General features: G+C 48.5%; 1 protein-coding gene across 1 annotated transcript in view; it reads left to right on the forward strand.

Moving 5' to 3' along the window:
- Window positions 1–21,566, forward strand: part of GRIK4 (glutamate ionotropic receptor kainate type subunit 4) — a 368,975-nt gene that overhangs the window by 240,367 nt on the left and 107,042 nt on the right. The window contains exons 3-5 of the mRNA XM_075909747.2: window positions 1,440–1,604; window positions 14,749–14,846; window positions 19,311–19,476. Of these exons, the coding sequence (XP_075765862.1) occupies window positions 1,440–1,604; window positions 14,749–14,846; window positions 19,311–19,476 (429 nt within the window). The remainder of the gene's footprint in view (window positions 1–1,439; window positions 1,605–14,748; window positions 14,847–19,310; window positions 19,477–21,566) is intronic.

The following is a 21,566-nucleotide window of genomic DNA, read 5'->3' on the forward strand; positions in this document are numbered from 1 at the left end:
TTCTTAAAAAAAAAAACAACTTCTGCAGCAAAGTGATGCCTTTCAGAGTTTTAACAAGGCCCCCAACTGCTCTAGGTTGTGTGTGTGTGTGTGTGTGTGTGTGTGTGTGTGTGTGTGTGTGTGTACACATTATACAGCAGAGCTTCCCCAACTGCTCTAGGTTTTGTGTGTGTGTGTGTGTGTAGACATTATACAGCAGAGCCTCCCAAATTCATCCTTTGCTAACCTACGCACCGCAGGGCCTGATTCCAATGTCATTGAGGCTTGATTTACACCCATGTATCTCTCTGTTGGTGAGAGAGATGCTGGTATCAAACCTGTAAGAGGTAGATAAGCATCTGGCCCCTTATTAGTCACACACCAAAAAATGATGTGCTCTTCCCAGCTAAGATTTAATAGTTAAGCCCTGCAATGAGCTGTTATTAACAAGACTCAGCAAACCAAACTGCAGAAATTTTACTGACGCGCTGTGAAGTATTTGGATTACTGCTAAACGCCAATCTATTTTTACTGTTTAGAAACAAGCAAACAAACAAAAAGGGCTCTTTAATCTCTCCCCTGCATAAGATGGATTTGAATAGGCAGATGGTTTTGCACCACGCCTTGATGCGCAGCAAACTTGGCCCCAGGAGATGAGATCAAGAGTCAAGTGCCTTCTGTTGAAAAATATTTCTCCCATCACTCGCACCCTGGCCCACTCGCTTCCGGAAATATCCAGACTGTGAGAGCTGATGCGCTGGTGTTAGTGCGGCACAGAGACTATGGAAAATGAATGAACAAAGTGCATTGTGTTGGGAGTATGTGTGTGTGTGTGTGTGTGTGTGTGAGAGAGAGAGAGTCACAAATCTCAATAAATCATAATTGCTCTGGTCATTTATAGAAGTGTTGGACCTGTCCCTGCCCAGGCATCCAAGGACACAGCATCTTCCTGTTTGCTTTGTACCAGGGTAGACCTAGGAATTTCAATCCAGGACGAGGGCCATCCTGTGTTAGGTGCTGCAGAGACTAGTTAGAAAGATAGAACAAGTAAGACAGTCTTGGCTTTGGTGAGCTCCCGATCTAAGTGTGAAAGAAGATGAGACAGAGTGGGTGAGGTTGGGTGAAGTGACATAAAATAAACAGGGCTTAGTGGAAATGCCCACGTCAGGGCTCACTGCATACCTACCCAATGCCTGATGCTAATTCAGGACATCAGTGGGAGGGTTTTGCCTGGATCCAGCTGCCAGATCGGGGCCTTATTTATCGATATAATTATCTAGCTGGTTCCTGCGCTTATATAAATATTGAAAACTGACGAATAAAATTGACCACGACAGTCAGGCTTTTCACTGTCTGCCTGCTGCGTCATCACAAGCCTGTGGCGGCGGAATGGTTAGGTTCTGCTCTATTCTGTGCCGATTGCCGTTTCCAAGTTACTGACCTTTTGCCTTGTTTCCTAGCGGCCATTTTGGATGACCCAATGGAGTGCAGCAGAGGCGAGAGGCTGTCCATTACTCTAGCGAAGAATCGTATCAACCGTGCACCAGAGCGCGCGGGGAAAGCCAAAGTGGAGGTGGACATTTTTGAGCTGCTGAGAGACAGTGAATATGAGACCGCTGAGACCAGTACGTATATTACCATGTGACCGTTTCGTTCTTTGCCTCTGTGTCTACACGGCAGGTTTCCAGTGGCTGGTTCTGCAGAACTTTGCTATTGAGTGTGACGCTCCCTTTGGAGAATAGTCTCCTTATAATCCAAGGGGGCCGCTCACTATAGTTAGCTCTACTGTCACAAGCACTGGAAGAATCAAAAGCCCATGTTTCTAGACTGTTGGCTCTCTAGCTTTGACTGTGTTTTAAAGGCATAGAAGCTTCAGGGGGTAGCTAAGTTAGGCTACGTCTAGACTGCATTCCTCTGTCGACAGAGGGATGCAAATCAAGCACGCTGAAATTGCTAATGAAGCCGGGATTTAAAGCAGAGCGTGCTGTGCCCCGGGCTTCCCGGAGTCAGCCGCTGGTCAGTTTCAGCAGCGGCTGACTCGCGGAAGCCGGGGGCAGAGCAGCTGGGGTGCTGCCGGGTTGGTCCCGCAGTGCCAAGTGGCGGCGCTATGGGACCAACCCAGCAGTACCCCAGATGCTCTGCTCCTGGCTTCCCCGAGTCAGCCACTGGTCAGTTTCAGCAGCGGCTGAATGGGGAAGCCGGGGGCAGAGCAGCTCCAATTGTCCGGCTGCCCAGAGCACTTCCGGGTTCCAGATGGTGCCAGACCATCAGGAGTGCCGGACCATTGGATGCAGGACCACTGGAGTTTTACTGTACTAACACCAGATACAATACAGACAAAGAATCATTGGCACCTTCATTGTTTGGTAGGTTGATAATGTCCCAGCTATCAGCTATCTTTATTTAGTCCATTAGCATGAGTATCAAACTTGCGAATTAATTGTAGTTCCAGTCCTTCCCTGTGTATTTGGCTTGTGGAATTGGTCTGTAACAAAACAACCACTTGAAGATGTGTTAATGAATGCCCAAGGTAGATTGAAGTGTTCCCCAACAGGTTTTTGTATGTTCCCTTTACGGATATCTGATTTGTGTCTGTTAATTGTTTCCTGTAGGGACTGTCCAGTTTGTCCAATATCTGTTGCAGTGGGGCATTGCTGGCATTTGAGGGCATAGTTTACATTCTTGGATGTGCATTTAAATGAACCTCCGATTTGGTTGCTTATGTGGTTGGCTCCAGTTGGTCACAGCTACCCAGGATATAGGAACTGAGTAGGTCTCCTTTTTGGAAGTGTGTGGGCCCTTTAGTGGTACTCACAAGTTGTTTAAAGGTGTGTTACCCTTTTCACGGACACATCACCATGCTGCTAAAGTTAACGGCCTGCCACATTTCTCCATAGACGAGGGTATCTTTTAAGGTCTCGCTGTGCCACTGTACCATGTCGGGCAAAGACGCTGTATGCCATTGGGTCAGCATAATAAAACCATCTCCCCGAAGAGAAGAAACAGCTGCCAATGTAGTGCAAGAACCTTAGAGGGGCAGTTTATTTGCACTCCGGACTGACATAAGTGGTCCTGATAGTGTAGCCATAGTCTGAAATTCAGGTGAATACAAAATTTCCGCTGCAGAGCTGCCTAGCAGGGCTGGTGTACTCTGGATAACTAGATTGACTCTGCTACGTTCTTCAGGAGGGTGAACAAACCACAGTCTTGGATGATGTCGTTAAGCCCACGTCTCTTCTGGTGGTTGACAGTTCTAGGTGGATGAACCTAGCTATTGCCTCTAAGGGAAGTGGATTAACTACAGCAAGGGGTTGCCGTAATGAGCATCCACACCGAAGCACAATGTAACCTCTAGCTTTATAAGTGTAGACATGATCCACTGAAGGCATCATAGGCATGCGCAGCACATTTCATTAGGGTGTGCACCCAGGGAATTTTTTTTTTTAATAGGCGAACGTTTATTGAACATTTATTGAATAATCATAAAGGACATTATTTTTATTAATCAAACAAACTAAAGAAGCTAAAATTTAACTAAACTTAATTTTTTTAAATTAACAACTAACACACACACCCCCTGCGCATGCCTATGCCTTAGAAAAGGGAGAGGGTTTTACAACGTTAGCTCACATTTCTCAGTTGACAGATTTTTAAATTCCACTTAGTGCTAGGTGTCAGCAGAGACAAACACGGTAGTTGGTTCAGACTTCAACGTATTTGTTTACTCTAGGTGCTAAGTGATGTTTTTAAATGATGGCACATTGTATATTAAAACTCTTGAGCTGTTTTCCTAGAGGAAATTTACACCCTATATTGCTGTCAGATTCCCTAATGTAGACTGATGAGTAGTTTAGATATGCCCTAAGGTTTCTTCCTCTAGATTCCAGTTGTTGACACTCAACATCCATGACATAGAAGCCGACTCTATTTTTATTTCTTTTATCACTGAGGTGTGTTAATAAGTCAGAGGTCACCTAAGTCCTTTGGTAATTTGTAGTACTCCTAGCCCTGCCAAAATCTTGAAAACCTATAATTACGGCCCCTCAGAGACATATCCCCTAGAATTCATCAGAATATGATTACCTCCCAGTAGAAATGTTTTTAAGCTTACCCCATAGAATTATTTAAAATGCATGGCTGCAGGAGACATCAAGAAGTCATCCAGAGCAGGCCTCAACAGTGAGGGAGAATTATGCATAGCTAGATTGTCCCTTGTAGGTGTTTGTTTAATCTGTTCTTTAAAACCTCCACTGACGGGGATTCCGCAGCCTCCCTAGGTAACCTGTTCCAGTGCTTAATTATCCATAGAGATGGGACGTGTTTCCTAATATCTAGCCTAAATCCCCCGAGCTGCAAACTAAACCAATTACTTCATGTCCAACTCTCAGAGGAGAAGAAAAGAATTGATCTCCGTCCCCGTTATAAAACAGCCTACTTATTTGAAGTGTTACATCCCTCCCGTTCTCCCCCTCCCCTTTTCTTTTTAGCATAATATAGCAAGGCTGTAATTCTCCTGTACCAGTTGGTTTTAAAAGCCTAGAGAAAGGATGTTAAATTATACAGACACACAAGATGGGTGAAGTCATATTTTTTATTAGACCAGCTTTGCTGGTAAGAGAGACATTTGAGTTAAGAGTTACGTAGGGTTCCTCTTCAGGTCAGTGTCAGCTCAACAGTGTCTCTCTTCCGCCAGCAAGAGTTGATCCCATAAAAGATATTACCTCACCCAACTTATGTCTCAAGTAGCCTGCAAGAACACTGCAAATGCTAAATGATATCCTTTTTAGAGCAGCCCTGTTCAATCCTCCTTATGACACCCTTTTAGATACCTGAAAACTGCTATCATGTCCCTCCTCAATCTTCTCTTTTCTAAACTAAACAAACTCAATTCCTTCAGTCTTCCTTCACAGGTCATGTTCTCTAGACCTTTCATCATTCTCGTTGCTCTTCTCTGGACCCCCTCCAATTTCTCCACATCTTTCTTGAAATGCGGTGCCCAGAACTGGACACAATACTCCAAATGAGGCCTAACCAGTGCAGAGTAGAGCTGAAGAATGATTTCTCATGCTTTGCTCACAGCACACCTGTTAATGCATCCTAGAATCACGTTGGCTTTTTTTGCAACAGCATCACACTGACGACTCATATTTGGCTTGTGGTCCACTACAACCCCTAGATCCCTTTCTGCCGTACTCCTTCCTAGACAGTTGCTTACCATTCTCTATGTGTGAAACTGATTGTTCCTTCCTAAGTGGAGCACTTTGCATTTGTCTTTAAATGTTTTCATTGCATTTAATATTAGTAAAAGTAGCTTAGGTGTTTTAACCTATGACAGCAAAACTTTTGCACCTCTCTTTTATGTTGTTCTCATATCTCACAGTTTTTGAATTGCTGCTAAATATCACAGCTAGTATATGTAACTGATTGATTCTAGGAATGTTGCTACTACATCCAAAAATGACATTTCATATCACATATGATTAACATTATGAGAGAAGAAAGGTTTCTTGTGGGTTGCTTTTTCGTCTTATTTTAAAACTATTTTTTTAAGTCTGACTGAGGTGTTTTATTGCATGTGGCTACAAATATGCCGTTCGTAAAACGGATAGAAAATGAACAAGTCTTAATCAAATTCATGCATGGTTTGCCACTGCTGCTCTATATCTAAAGGGAAGCAAATGTATCAACTTGTTCTTGTAGGAAAGCATCTGTAAATTACTATGGTTTGAAGTAAGCCTGCGGTAAAAGGGTTATGGATGGGGCAGTTTTGTCATTACAGGTAAAGCCTGCTTTTCTCAGTCTGTTTGACTTTTCAAATCTCTCTACAGAGATCCAAAATGGGCTGTTTATTCGCATCTTTATCTAAAACACCTTCTCTTAAGGTCCAAGAAGGGGCTGTTTTTCTTACTTATTAATCTGTCTGCTCTGGTTTAATACATCTTCTAAGAACCTAATCCAAACAGCTAGAGGCATTTTAGCCACTATCATGAGCAACGGGGATTTCTGGCTTTAATGTACACAAAAATAATATTTCTAAGTGCTTAGCTGATGCTGCCATATTCCATAAGCTGTGGCGCATTGTGCTGTGAACCCATCCGATTTCACAAGCTAAGAATGGCTTGGCCAGGTCCGTAAGCAGATGTGGCAACATGTAGGATGCTGCAGGAAATAGTGTTGGTGATTTCGGTAAGTGGTGTTCTCACTCAGCGTCAGCACCCTCTTATGCCACTGGGGTCACTGTGTTGCTGGAAGTGTCTGTCGTCTTTCAGAAGAGAAACAAAGTGTAGCCATTTGTGGCCAGTAAAAATCCCACAGTGCTTTTTACAAGAGTTGAGAGGGTAGATTTCAAATTCCAACTGGGGTAATTGCATTTGCAATCCTCTTGTGTAGCTTCATCCAGATTTGAGATTTTTCTTTACTTCCTGTCCCAAATTGTTGTGGAGGGTTGTAACATGTTACTAAACAGCTGCCACGTTCTCCAGAGCAGTTGATCCCCTTACAGGTGTGTGAAGTGCTTTCTATAGTGACATAGTTTAGGGATGAATTTGCAACGTGCTTAGATATGAATGTGACCATCCTTATTAGCTAGTTATGCATGCATCATCCAAACTGCGTTATGTTTTTATGTACAGAAGTTACTACTTGTGTGTCCATTTGTTTAAAATCTGAACGTGCACACCCTTGCTCATATACATCAGTAGGTGCTGATTCAGCAAAGAGCAGCCAATGCCACTAATGAGTTCGACATGCCTGTATCAACATCCACTTAGGACAGCAGCTGCGATGCCCCAGGGCTGGGTCGGTCGTGTGATCAAAGTGGGATTTTTTTGCAATGTTTTTATGAATCCTGAATGGGCCTCAGTTCCTGCCCCCTATTTTGCGTTGCTACCAAGTGGGGAGAGAGGTTCCATTTGCTCGCCGGGAAGACTAAGAGCCCTAGTGATGTGTGGGCCGCCGAGCTGTGTGAGCAGACCACCTGGGAATGGAGCATTTGAAAGAACGGACAAGGTGACCCCCATCGATGGGAAATCGGAGAAGACCCTGGAAAGCTGTCGCCACGAGACTGACGCTCAGCGCCCAGGGAGCCAGCAGGAGGCTGGTTTTCCCGACTCTCGGCACGGAAGCAGAGCAAAGATCCCAGCTCCTGAAAGGCTGTCGTGGGGGCAGAACAGCAGAGACGGCTGTTGCCCTGGGTCCCAGTGATTTAGAAGAGCCCGGAGCTCCCAGCCGCCACCTCTTCTGCAGCAGCAGCAGCAGCAACAGCCGGAAACCCAGGCCCATTAAATCTCTGCGGGAGTGCCGCACGGCATGCTCCCAGCAGCACTAAGAGCTCGGGGGCAGGAGGGGAAGCATGCCACAGTCCGGGTTATGTTTAGGGCTGGCTGGCCCAAGCCACACCCCTTCCGCCTGAGGCTCCGCCCATTCTGGGAGTGCGGCTCCACCCGCCCCTCCCTGCCCCTTGCTCCGGGGCCCTGTGTGGTTGTCAGCTCCTCTGCTGAAAGGTGCAAGGTTGGAGGAGGAGAGTTGCTGGCAGAAGCTGAGAGCTCTCTCCTTTGGGAAGTGACCACGGAAGAAGTCAGAGAGAGCCTGAAGATGGAGTTTGCTCCAGTGTGGCTGGTGAATTGCTGTCAGAATGGACAATGCTTAACTTCTGCCTCTGCTCTAAGCTAGGGGCTTCCCGTGCTGTGTTCCACTTGCTTATTAAACCTACCGCCTGGAGAACATTGCTGGAATGTGACTGCAAGTGTTGGGCGAGATGCATTTGTCCCTGGAGAGAGTACACGTTGCTGATCAGGAGTCTGTTTCAGCAGGACAGGCTGAGGCTATGTCTACACTGTGGGTGTTTTGCGGAAGAGGAAATGCAAACGGAGCACTTATTTGCATATCTCGCACTCTCATTTGCATATCTTCTTCTGATCCTTTTTGCGGAAGAGGTTTTTACGATGATAAGTCCTGTGTAGATAGGGCCATTTGTTGGGAAAAAATACCCTTTTGTGCAAGAGCCCTTATTCTTCAAAAAAAGAGATTTACAGGCTCTTGTGCAAAAGGGTTTTTTTCCCAACAAACGATCCTGCTGAGACATGACGGGTGGTATATACAACATAACACGTGTGAGGATTGGCCCAGATCTTGGACTATCAGAAGTGCTACACCAATTTAGTCTGAACCATATCCATCTATCGAAGTTCCCACTCTTCAGGTGTATCTAGACTACAGGGTTTTGTCGACAAAAGTTGGCTTTTGTCGACAAAACTGTATCTGCGTCTACACTACTGTCTCGTTCTGTCGACAGAACGCAGCAGTTTTGTCGACAGCGGTAAACCTCATTTTACGAGGAATAACGCCTTTTTTCGAAAGTACTCTTTCGCGTGTCTAGACTCTCTTTCGAAAAAGCGGCTTGCTTTATCGACAATACTGATCGTAGTCTAGATGCTCTTTTTCGACAGAGACTTTGTCGACAGTATCTGTCGACAAAGCCTCTGTCGAAAAAGGCGTGAGATCTAGACATAGCCTTCTATGCCAGTGGCTGTACTAGCATTTGGCTCTCTCTGGATCCATTTTTGTCAGTCCACTTACACCAGGGATGAATGTGTGGACAATTCTGCATCCTCATGTGCGCTAGTCTCCGAGTTCACAAGACGGGGAGATGTAGTGGGGAGGATTTGGAGTCCAGGTGTGAGCTACCTGCTGCAGTTCATCTCCATGGGTAAAGTACCTTGAGATAGGAAGAGTGTGTGGGTTACAAGAGGAGCAATCCTTACATGGTCTAATCCTCTGCCGCAGGCACCTCCACTTTGTTGCAGCGTGTTTTCTCTAATTCCGTAGTATGTTTCACCCGGAGAGTGATAAGCTGCCTGTTCTTCCTCTGACAATCCTTGCCACTCCGTTGCTATGACTACTTAACCTATTCTCCCAGTCTCTTTATTCTTGGCTACCTGAGAGACAAAGGGAGAGTGTTCACCAAACTTTCCCCTGCATGCATGACAAAAATCCCCCCTAGGACTTTTGACTTATTCAAAGGTGCACAAATAGGAGAGGGAGCCTGTACTTGCTTCCTGGATGCTGGCGGATGCCTGATACTCTCCAGAATAATTGAAGGCGCCCAGCTGTCACCGGGGACTGATGAATGTTTCTAAAACAGAATGCACAGTTTGCAAATTGCCGATATTCTTATTCAAAAAGGGCTATTCAAGAGATTTAAATGTCTCCCAATTTCTAAGCACAGAGAAGCAAGTGTGAAGCTTCTGGAGTAAAACACCACACGTACGACTAGACTGAGCTGAATGAAGAACAGCGAGAGGAGACATTTGTAGAGCATTTGAGCTTCCTGCAAGAACTTAGAAGGCTTACTTGGGGACAGGAGGACTCAGGAATTTGGTGGTAGAATATTCAGTGTTTCACCTCAAAGGTGTCTGTGCAAATCCAGGTCATTGGTGACCTAATGGGTGTTTGGTGTCCTCCAGGATAAAGAATTCAATCCACCTCAGTCAATTTCCCCACGGCCACAAAACTCTTTCATTATATTCTGGTGAGGTTGAGCACAAAGGGCAGCCGGTGAGTCATTGGCTTGCAGCTGATTCCTTCACATCAACATGGAGGCAAATAGGAGAGATCTTGTACTGCCTTGTCTTGCGCTGTGGCCAGAGGCTTTCAGTGGGATTAATTTGCCATGTGTTGCTAGTGCTAAATGGACACCATTTTTTTTTAACAAGGAGGAGGCAGAGGATGGGATTAAATCTCCCTTGTAAACCTGCTGTTCTGTCAGAATGTGGTTTTCGGTGTGGCTATGTGTTTTTATTTGTTTGCTTGGATTTTGCTGAACTTTTTAGGCGCTATCCAATTTTTAATCTGAGGATGTAGTTTCCGGGAGGCAGGGACGATGTCCTGCCTGATTTTGCAATGCACAAGGTGTGACAGACCGGGCCGTGTCTGGGCACAGCTGAGGGCGTCCGCTCTGGGCGAATTGCTCAAATCCGGGGCTCCTTACAGCCCCCAGACTGGTGACCTCTCCAAACAGGCCACAAACCAGTCCCACAGAGCTCTTCAGCTGCCTGCCTGAAGCCTCACGAGCAAAACCCCTCCAACACCCCAGCAATATCCGTGCCCCAGATGGCCCCGGGCCTCATACACAGGTGGGGGGTCCTAGCACCCAATCCCACCTACCCCGAACAAGTTCTGTCCGGTTCCAAGAAACCAGCCACAGATCCCTGGTCAATTTACCCTCTGGACCTTACCCACAAATCACGCTGGGCCAATCCTTTAGAATCTAAAACTAAAGGTTTATTATCACAAGAAAGAAAAGCATGAGAGTCAGGTTGTTAAAGGAATGGTACGTTACATGCACCGAATCTCCCAGTTCTCGATGCAGGCTCTAGCAGAGATGTTACAGCTGCTGGTTTAAAAGTTCTTGTTGCACATCCTATCATCAGGATGGGTTCACAGGTCTTCCAGGCTCTTCGATCCCTGCACTGCTGCCTCTGGGATGAAGTGCTGAGTTGAGAACCAAAATGGCATCGACCACATGGCCTCTTTTATACCTCCTTCCTGGCCTCTTCTTGTATGCAGCAGGTCACCTGGTCAGAGGCCAATCTCTGTGTTTCCTGCTGGCTGCTCTCAGGTGACAGCCCCCATTCTTTGGGTGTGTCCTTGGCCCATCAAGTGCCATTGTCCTACAGGGCCTGGCTAATCAGCCTGTCCATAGCAATGCTTAACCACATTCAGAGAAATATTCAGCTTCCACGCAGATTACAGATTCCTACCTACACACACAGACATTATACACTCACATAAATAGCGTACATAAGATCAGCAAACAATAAGCTCCCATTCAATACCCCACATGGCTCCCTTTTATACCAATTTCTGGGGCCAACACCCCCCACCTAGGGGTGCAGCAGCGATCTGGCTGCTTCCCTCCACTTCGGTAATGTGACACAAGGTATCGTTCACCCCAGCAACTCAGAGCACTTCGCAAACACGAGTTAAGCAAACCAGCTTCCTCCAGGCCCTAGGGGTGCTCAAACCCTGCACCACCCCCGGTCACAGCCTCTCCCTTTCACAAGCTCCCTCCTCTGCTTGCCTCTGCCCTGTGCCACCCCAGGCCTGACTCATCTCACCCTTTCTTCCTAGCCCCGACCTCACCTCCTCCCGCTCCACCTCTGGCCCCCTTCTTCCTGCCCGGTTCCACCACCTCCCCCAAGTGCGTCTCATCCCTGCTCTTTCCCCTCCCTCCCAGAGCCTCCTGTATGTTGCAGAACAGCTGAGAGCGGCAGACAGGAGGTGCGGGGAGGAGCTGACCAGCGGGGCTACCAGCAGACAGGAGGTGCTGGGCAGTGGGGCTGACAGCCACAATCGGCCCTGGAAGGGGCGTGGCCTTGGGCGGCACTCAGGTGGCAATTCAAAGGGGTTCGCAGCTGCCACCCCTACCGCAGTAGCAGTGGCCGGAACCTCGGACCTGGGGCAATTGTCCTCTTTGCACTGCCCTCTGTCGGCGGGCCTGCTGCTGGCTGGGAGGAAGGGAGCCGGCTGCGGGTGGGTGCTAAGCACCCACTCATTTTGGAACACCCACAGAGTTGGCACCTGTGAGTGCTGGAGAGTTAGCATCCTCCTGCTTTTACAGATGGATGGGAGGTACGGTGATTTGTCCGACATCCCACATGTTCATGGATGCTAAGTCCAGAAAGGACCAGGGTGCTCGTCCACTCTGACCTGCTGTAGAACACCGCTCCTTGGGCTTCTCTGAATCCATCTCCTCGTCGAACGAGAGCAGGGGGTTTGGAACAATATCCAGCCTTGATTGGACATGGCCGGGGATAGAAAACCCTTCATTTCCTGGGAAAGATGTTCCAATGGTGAATGAGCCTGGCAGTTACAATAACACCCCGTATTCCTGGCCTGCATGTGTCCAACTCTAAGTTCCAGCCGTTGGTTCTTTCCCTTTAGACTGACAAGTCCTTAATTATCAGCTTTTTGTTCCCCGTGGCGACCCTTCTCTTTATCAAGCTAAATAGACGGCACCCATCGCAATAAGGGGTGTGGTCCAAGCCTTCTATTATTCTCTGAAATAGGGATGGAAAATCCCATGTAATTGGTTAACCAGTTAAATATATTGTTTAAAGGGGGCTTGGGCCTCTGGGCTGGGCCAGCCTCTGTCTGCAGCAGGCCTCCTGCGGTGCTGGAGCAGACCCCTGCCCAGCTGCTCCAGCCCCTACCGGTTAACGGTTCACATTCCTACCTTGGAATCCTGTCCAATTTACCAACATTCTTCTTGAATTGTGGATTCCAGATCTGGACGCGGGATTCCAGCAGTGGTCACACCAGTGCCAAAGACAGAAGTTAGTGCAACATCTAGGAACTGCGGGAAGGGGACTGGCAATATGCTAAGGAGCAGACTGAATGTTTAGGTGATTAGGGGCATTATGGTTTGGAGCAGAAGAGACTTAAATGACTCCTAAAATTGACTTCCTAGATACTTGCCCTCTTTCGAAAAAGGAGGAAGCCAAATTCTGGCTCTGCTCTACATCCTAACAGGCACTGCTCTACATCCAAATTCTGGCTCTGCTCTACATCCTAACAGGCACTGCTCTACATCCAAATTCTGGCTCTGCTCTACATCCTAACAGGCACTGCTCTACATCCAAATTCTGGCTCTGCTCTACATCCTAACAGGCACTGCTCTACATCCAAATTCTGGCTCTGCTCTACATCCTAACAGGCACTGCTCTACATCCAAATTCTGGCTCTGCTCTACATCCTAAGTATTCCCCACTGCAGGTTCCATGAAATGTTCTTCCTGGCTTCAATCTACACAGAGTTGTTCTGTGCTGTCAAACAGATGCTGCTTTTAGTGCAGGGATGTCTAGTTCTGATCTGGGACCAAGTCGTCAGCTGGGCTTAGAGCAGAACCCAGAAGTCCTGGCTCCCAGGTTTCTGCTCTGACCACTACATCTACTTAGTAGATTTTAAGACAGGAAGGAACCATTATGATAATAGAGCCTGACATTCTGCATGACATTCACCTACTGGTTCCGGAACTGAGTCCAATAGCTTACTGGCGAATGAGCGAGTGACTTCTTGTGGAAGACATCCTGTCTGGATTTAAAGATTGAAGTGAGAAAGAATTCACCATACCCCTTAGTAAGACAGCCCCAATGATTCATTGCCCGCACTGTTTAAGGAAAACAACATTGTGCCACATTGATCTTATCCAGGTTCAACTTCTGGCCAATGAATCTTGACTTTCACAACTGTTGTGAGGGATTTGAATGGAGAACCCAAAGCAAGAATTATGCCCCCAATATGGACAAGCTACTTAACACGTATGAGATCACAGTTAAGATGTGCAACCTTTTTCTGATCAGAAAGTTCACAAATACTTTGTTCTGAAAACTTGTTGACAAGATGGCTGTGTAAGGAGAGCAAATAACTCGGGTGAACACATCGGTATCCGCATTCGTGCTAGCAGAGCAAGTTCAGCTTTGTATTTGTGCACAGGGCTTCTCGATCTGGTTGGCAAAACTGCTGGTTTCAAATAGGGATGTTAAAATACGTGTCATTGAGTAACGGCTGAACATTTCATCACTGATGCAGTTACACACCGGGCGGCAGTTGGCTCCTACCTACTGCCCTGCGCTGCTGCCTCTTTATCAGAACCAGCAGTGTGGGGCGGCAGGTGGCTCTTTGGGAGGTGGTGTGCCTGCAGCTGGCTTTTAAGCTGGTTCCCCATGGGTACCGGCTCCCAGCTGCCACCCAGCACTGCTGCCTCTGTGTCAGAGGCAGCAGTGTCAGAGGCAGCAGTGCTGGGTGGCCGACGGCTCCCTGGGAGGGAGGTTGCGTCTAACAGGTTAACCGATAAGCCCAGACTTATTTACGTGGTTAAACTTTCACATCCCTCGTTTCAATCTATGGAAACTTCATTCATACAAGTTACTCCTGAGGAACAGCCAGGGAGGTGACACCAACTGGATGGCCTTTGGAGCCCTATTCATCTCATTCATGCTGTGGTTGAAAGCACAAAAAGTTCCTGTTTGAGGCAGGAGGCTTAGAGGGGGAGAACTGAGCTCTGTCCATTTCTGAGGGTCCTGTTATTCTTCTTCCCACTGGGTCCAGAGTGCTAACTGCCACTGAGCAGAACACGCAGCACAACCCAACCGAGGACAGTCATTCAATGCACATCATTGCTTAGCTCTTCGGAGGATGAGCTAGCACGTTTATATGGGGTTGACTTCTGAGGATGTTGCTTTAACCAGGGTTATTTCCTCCTTTCTGCACCTTCCCTGACCATCAACGGAAGATGTTCTGCAGCAATGCACGCAGATGCAAAAAGGGTCAAGTCTGAAGAGAAATGTTGGGGGCAAAGGGACCAGGCTGCGGCTGGGGATGGAGGAGCGTGATTGTTAAGGAGATTCCCTGGGATTGGGAGGGAGGGTTTGCTGCGAGCGGACATGAGGCTTGGGCACATGGTGGTGGGGATTCCGCAAGGTTTGGGAGGCTGCATATAGGGCAGTGGGACTGTGGAGGGTAGGGAACAGGAGATGGGTTGTGGGTCAGGGACTTGGGAAGTACAAGGAATGGCGCGGTGATGACTCCATGAAGTCCTGGGCACAGAGGCTGTGGGTTCTGTCCAGCATGGATGAATTTATCCTCTCAGTCCCCGGGAGAGGGGCGAGGAGATACAATCGGCATGAATGTGTACTGAAAATCTGGGCTACACCCTTGTTGATTGACACCTTTCCTTTCCCACTCTGTGCTTCTCCACGGTGACCCCAGTGTGCCAGATCCTTCCGAAAGGGGTGGTCGCCGTCCTGGGACCTTCGTCGAGTCCAGCCTCGAGCTCCATTATCAGCAATATCTGTGGGGAGAAGGAGGTGAGTGAAGTGCCCTTTGTGGGAGCATCCTGGGGCTGTCTGAGGGGCCTTGCAGGGCTTCCTGTGCCGGATGGGACTGGGGTGCTGCACTGGAGGGGTGTGACATGCATTCTGCCGGGGGTAGGGACCCTGGGCAAGAGGAAACCCTCTGCTGTGGAGGATGGGGGGAGGGAAGGAGTGAGGACGAGTTCCTCTGGCCTCTTTTCCCCCACTCTAGCCCCATTTTCATGTCCACTGCAAATTGTCTCCCTATTACATGACTCAAGGCCAGGGCTGGGCAAGATGCCCACTATTTAAATGGCTTTAAATAACGGTAGCAACCCCAACAGCTGCCAGGCAACGCGGTAGCAGCAGGGTCAGGAGCCACGAGCCCTTGGCTGTGTTTTTAATTCAAAGCCCTTGGCCCCAGACCACTCTAGGGGGAGGCTAGTCCCCAGCCCCGCCCCTTCCACACCAGGCCCTGCCCCTTCCAGGGTGGAGCCAGCCCGTGAACACGTGTCGAAATTCATGAAGTGGTCCCCTTGGAAAATCATTCCTGTCCTTCGCCCTCGCCCCATGGACTCCAGGTGGAGCGGTTACTTCCCGGTCTCTGCTGGCCGTTGTTGGAATTCCCTATGACGCAGCATCTCTCCATGGCTTTATTAACTGCAAATGAGATTAGTATTTGCCTTCCGAGCTCTGATCCCATTAGACTGTCTGCCTTACAGCAGCGAGCGCCTCTTCTGCAGCACCAGCAGGGAACGTGTCCTGTTCCTGAGTCACTGTCTCCTTCACTGGGTCCCAGCCGGCATCTTTTGCTTTCCTGCCAGTCTCTTCCCTCACAGGTGTCATCCAAGGCCTTGCTGCTGTTCCTCCACCCATTTCTGCTTCCTGCTGCTCCTTACTGCTGCTCTCCTTCTTTCTCTAGGAGTCTGGCGGCTGCTCTTCTGCCGGCCCTAGGCTCCCTTCTCCGTGTTCTCAGACCCCAGTGTGAGGCTAATTACTGTTATGCCCGTTTCTTTCTGCCCCTCTGGGCACTTGCAGAGTCCTGCATCACCCTAGTAGCTGAGCACCTCACAACTGCTGGCAGACTTTATCCTCACAGCGCCCCTGCAGGGTAGGGAAGTTCTGTTACCTGTATTTTACCGCTGGGGAATTGAGACCCAGGCGGTGTTTCCTGTAAGCGGGAGTTTGGGCGGCCACTCAGGAGAGCTTCTAATGCCGCCCCGCTGATTAACAGAACATCCACAGCCAGCAGCCTGTGTTTCTACTGGTGGTGCACATCTGCTTATGCCTCAGTGCACATAACAAAATGTATTCCGCTCCTGGATGGAAAAGTTAGAGCAAACATTGGACAGGTGAAGCAACTTACCCCAGGTTACCTTGTGATGTCGGTGGCAGAGCTGAGACTTGGATCCCGCTCTCCTGAGTTCCAGTCCAGTGCTTTATCCACTAGGCTTTCCTTCCTCTAGCCATCTATGGGCTGCAGCAAGGAGCACTTGAATTTATAATATAGTGTCTGGTGCCATGTTTCCTAGTCCCTTGTCTTACCCTGCTTGTTTTTCCTCGTCTCTCTCATCACATCTCCTTTTGCTTCTCTGCTAGTCCTGCCCCATCTCCCACTTTCTCCTGCACTGCCCATTACTCCGGCTTCTCGAGGATCCGACAAAGCCCGAACACTGTTTCATCAGTGGCAATCGCAAAAGCTTGGGCAACATAACACAGCACAGAAGCGCCCAGCAGTCATTAGTTTGTGCATGATCCTCCTGGAAGATTACACTCCCTTTTTGTCTGGCGATGTTCCTTCAAGACAAACCTTTTTTTATCTACCCCTAGATTATGTCTCTGCTTTAATATTTTATAAACCCTCGGCTGCCGAGGTGCCTGTGCTCTGGGGGAAAGAAATTGAGTTCTCTTCTTTGTAGTTCATCCCTTCGTAGCCTGATAACATCCCTCAGATGTTTACCGGACTTTGTCTCCGGTGCCTCCAGGGCGGAGGCGCATCAGAAATGGAACACAGTAAATAGCTGGTATCTGCAATTGAATTGTGTTGCTTTACCTAGAATCAGAGGCATCATGGCTGGAAGAGATCTGCTACGCCCTGTTCCCTGAGCATCTTTTCTAATGGTTTGATCCCTTGCAGGGTGAACTGCCTCAAATATCTGCCACTTCACAGGCAAAGACCAGTCTGCCATAACCGATCATCAGTATTTTTTTCCTGGCCCTCTCTTAACGAGATCCCTCTGTGATCTCACTCGGTTGTTTCTAGCTAGATCCCCTTGTCCCACCCCAAGCAGTCCCCTTCCTCTTCTTAGAGGAGGCCCGAATCAAAACTGGAGTTCTAGGAAGTTCGGATCCGGTCTTAAGTCTGGTTATTGGACCTGGTCCTCTCCACTGCCATGAACCAGGACTGGCCCCCTGTGCTAGGTAGGAAGCCTGCCTGTCCTGGAGAGCTTGCAGGAAAGGCAGGCCAAGGAGGCGGTCTTGCACCGATGCATGCACACGGAGGCGAAGTGACTTGCTTGACGGGACACCAGACCTCGGTGGCGGAGCTGGTAGATCTCCTGAGCCACCGTTCAGAGCTTTGACCTCAAGACGGTGGTGCTGAAGCCAATGGCAGATGCTGGCGTGAAGCCTCTGGAAAGGACCAAAGAATGAACTCTCTTGGCTCTGGCGTGGGCTGAGGTTCTAGGGCACACCTCCGTCTGTGCCTCTCGCTGGCTCGTTATTCTCCTCGCCACGAGCCTCAGACTCCATCTGGCTTCCGAGAATGATCAACAAGCACAGACCGTAGCCGTCCCATCTACATCAGTTAAAGGAATCTGCCTGTGACGTACAGTCGGCTTTTCTCCCTGCTAACGGAGCCCGGGCGGAGTGGCTGCAGAGTGAGATCAAGGCAGATAGCAGCTTATTACTCTTTAACTTTCCTATTACTAGCAAAACAGCTTTATGCCTCCAATAAAGCAGGCATGGCTGCCCACCGCGAGCCTTCCCCCGGAGGAGACGGATCAGAGGCGTGGGGCGATAGCTCCTGGAAGCGCCACTAATGGAAGCAAAGAGGACTTGACACTGCTCTAATGAAGCAAAACCAGCTGTGCCCCTTTGCGGTGTCCTGTTTCTTCCTGATAAGCCATGTGGTTAGAAAACCAACCGATCGTTTCTCGTCCTTGCTGGTCCCCCCTCGCTCTGGTTCCATGGGCAACACGGGCTCTTTGGTCCCACATGGTCCAGATTCCCTGGGATGCAGTGTCTCACCGGTGCATCCACTCCCATGAGTTAATGGCAATTGAAATATTATTAGGCCTGGTAGCTCTGATCCCTCTGGATTAGCCTGTTACTTCCCGTTAGATCAAACAGCACAAAGCTGCATCTGTTTCTCCTCCTCCTGCAACACACTGGCATGGGCTCATTTTGTTCTTCTTTCCGTCTTTCCTAAAGGTTTCGGCCAGGGATTCCCTGCTCCATTTCGCCCCGTGACTCCCAGTCAGACTCTCCTTCCAGCTGTGACTTTCTCCTTCCCAGGCTGCGCTATAGCCAAAACCCATATAGGGTTCCATCCATAGGCACTGATTTTTTTTTCCCCCAGGAGTGCTGCACCCCCTCCCTCCCCTGAGGCCTTGCCCTTGCTCCAACCCCACCCACAAGACCCCCACTGCTTACTGCTCTCTGCTTTCTCCCAAGTACCTCCCCTCAGCCTCACCTCCCCTATGACTAGTAGGTGCTGAGCACCCGTTATATTTTTTTCATGGGTGCTCGAGCACCAAACACAGCAAAGTTATCTCAGAATAATGGCTGTTATTCCGAAATAACTATGCGAGCGGCTACACAGCAATTCCTTTGTCTCAAAATAATTGCAGAATAATGGGTGGCTTATTCCTACTTCTGTAAACCTCATTCTACAGGGAATAATGCCTATTCTGAAATAGCTGTTTCGAAATAAGGCGTGTGTAGATGCTCCACTGCTGCTATTTTGAAATAGCCCCTCCCCAGGGCCATTCTACGTTATTCCTCCTGGGGCTCTAAATCGAGATAGCACGTCTACATGAGGGAAGCCTGCCTCAGACTCATTTTGAGGCTTCCCTGCAGTGTAGACGTGCTACTTTGAAATAAGCTATTTCAGAATAACTATTCCGGAATAGCTGATTCCGAAATAACTCTGCAGCGTAGATGTAGCCAAAGAGTCAGCCCCTCTGTTTCCATCCATTGTCTCCTCCATTCAGTAGCATACTCTCGGCCATTTCCCTGGGCTATATTTTCTCATGTGCTTCACACATGACACTGAGTTTACTGTTTGTTACTGGAGAAATGTGTTTTCTGCAACTGACTTTTCTTTCTTTCTTTCTTTCTTTCTTTCTTTCTTTCTTTCTTTCTTTCTTTCTTTCTTTCTTTCTTTCTTTCTTTCTTTCTTTCTTTCTTTCTTTCTTTCTTTCTTTCTTTCTTTCTTTCTTTCTTTCTTTCTTTCTTTCTTTCTTTCTTTCTTTTCAGGTTCCTCATTTCAAAGTTGCCCCAGAGGAATTCCTCAAGTTCCAGTTCCAACGATTCACCACCTTGAACCTCCACCCCAGCAACACCGACATCAGCGTGGCCGTTGCTGGGATCCTGAATTTCTTCAATTGCACCACTGCCTGCCTCATCTGTGCCAAAGCTGAATGTGAGTCACTCCGATTTGTGTTAACGTCCCCTGCTGCACCTCTTGATTCTCATTTCATCTCCCTGCTGCCACGATTACTTCTCCCTGCAGTGTAAAAACGCCTCTAGGTGCCAGCTAGGAGGGCTGTGCTTTTCTCTGATTATAATGGCATAAAATAGTCCCCTTTGCTAATGGCAGGACTGTCCTGTCGGGGCAAGAGGAGAACATTGTGGAGTGAGGGCCTGCAAGAGGGAATTCCACACCTGGAACCAAGTCCAGATGTTTTTAGCAGCAGTGGGGAGATAGACATTAGCTGCCTGTTAGTTTCATAGAGGGGGTTTTACCTCCCAGATGGGTTTCTATAATAGGAAAAGCGGCAGTCAAAAAAGCAAACAGAATGTTAGGAATCATTAAAGAAGGAATCAAGACGAAAACAGAGACTATCTTATTGCCTCTGGATAAATCCATGGGACGCCCACATCTTGAATACTGCATACAGATGTGGTCGCCTCATCTCAAACTGGCATTGGGAAAGATTCAGAAAAGGGCAACAAAAATGATGAGTGGTTTGGAACGGGTCCCACGTGAAGAGAGATTAAAAAGACTTGGACCTTTCAGCTTAGAAAAGAGGAGATTAAGGTGGGGATCTGATAGAGGTGCTAAATAGCAGCACAGAACAGTGAGCACCAGGACAGGTGGCTGTAAACAAACTTTATGGGACTGTAGGAAAATTGCTGACTCCCATGGTAAGTGGACACCTGGCTAACCGGACCACGGATGTTGCTGGACCAGAGAGAGCCAGACTAAAGAGGTTCAACCTGTAGCAGCTTGGATCTGTCCTTGCATTCAGCAGAGCAATAGGACTTCTGTCCTGGCCAGCTCCAGGGTGGTGCAAAAGGGTCCTTATGCCTTGTGCACCCTCTGAGGAGCAGACCCTTAACTGCTGTAACTCAGCAAAATCCCCATTGAATCCAGTTGACACCAATGGAGGATCTGGTCCAAGGGCTGCAAAGGTGCCGTTGCTGAAGCCTAAACTCTGGTGGTTTTTTTACTCTGATTTTTCCTGCTGTAACATTAGCTTTGCCATTAATCTGTTTTTCACATCATCTTTTTTTAAATCCCAAATGTGCCGCGTTTACTTGTCGCCCCTCTCCCGCCCCGCAGCGATACACGGTGTTCCGGAACATGCGTCCCCACAACCAGGCGTCTGACTGTACCTTCCCACCCACGTGCCAATCCACTCGGGGTCCTCCCACTTAATTCATCCCCTGGTTAATTTGATCCCTTCATTTAACCGAATCGAAAAAATCTCAGGAACCAAATGGCTCGTGTTAAATTATTCAACGTCCAATCTTAATTGAATCAGTCTGGATCGCTTTAATCAGATACCGCTGGAAAACTCAATTGCTGGCGGGAGGATGTTACCCCCTAGGGATAGAGTGTCATTAGGCTCGAGTAGGAGGCACCTCGTCCCAGACCCAGCCCTGGCTGTTAATAGGTCAGAAATGCTCTCTTGGGGCGATAGGTAGAAAATCGAGCCCAAGGAGGAGAGAAGCTCAGCTGTTTGGTTTTACACGGATCCATGTGCTAGGACTCCCAGGTAGTATTCCTGGTCTTGCTACTGACTCACACTGTGACCCTGCAAAAGGCTTGTCTGTGGGCCAGCTGTCAGCTGTGCTGGAGAAACTCTCGCCATCTAGGGCGTTGTGCCCGTGCAAAACCAGCGCACTCGGGAGCAGACGCCGACCCCGTGACTCTGTTTCCCCATCTCGGGGAGGAGATCAGGGATCGTTCGCCCTAACCTGGAGAGGGCTGCGCGTGTTTATAAAACCTGCGACATCGAGAGGCAGCTCCAGCTCAGCTCTGTTGCTACCACAATCCCCTCCATGTGTTGTGCAAGCTGTGATCTGCACCCTGGCAGTCAGAGACAAAGCAAGCTGCTTAATTCAACCCAAGTCCCAGGGGTGGCTCCTGGCAAAGGAGACGGCTCTGTGCATGAGGATACACAGACACCTACATAAACCCACACACCTAGTGTGGTTCTCTGTTCCATGCAGTGGTACCTAGACCACAGCAACAGCTAAGACCAAGAGACCTCTACAGCAGGGGCT

Source organism: Pelodiscus sinensis, chromosome 25 (genome assembly GCF_052426305.1).
Source record: "Pelodiscus sinensis isolate ZL-2025 chromosome 25, ASM5242630v1, whole genome shotgun sequence".
In the NCBI taxonomy this organism is placed as follows: Eukaryota; Metazoa; Chordata; order Testudines; family Trionychidae; genus Pelodiscus; species Pelodiscus sinensis.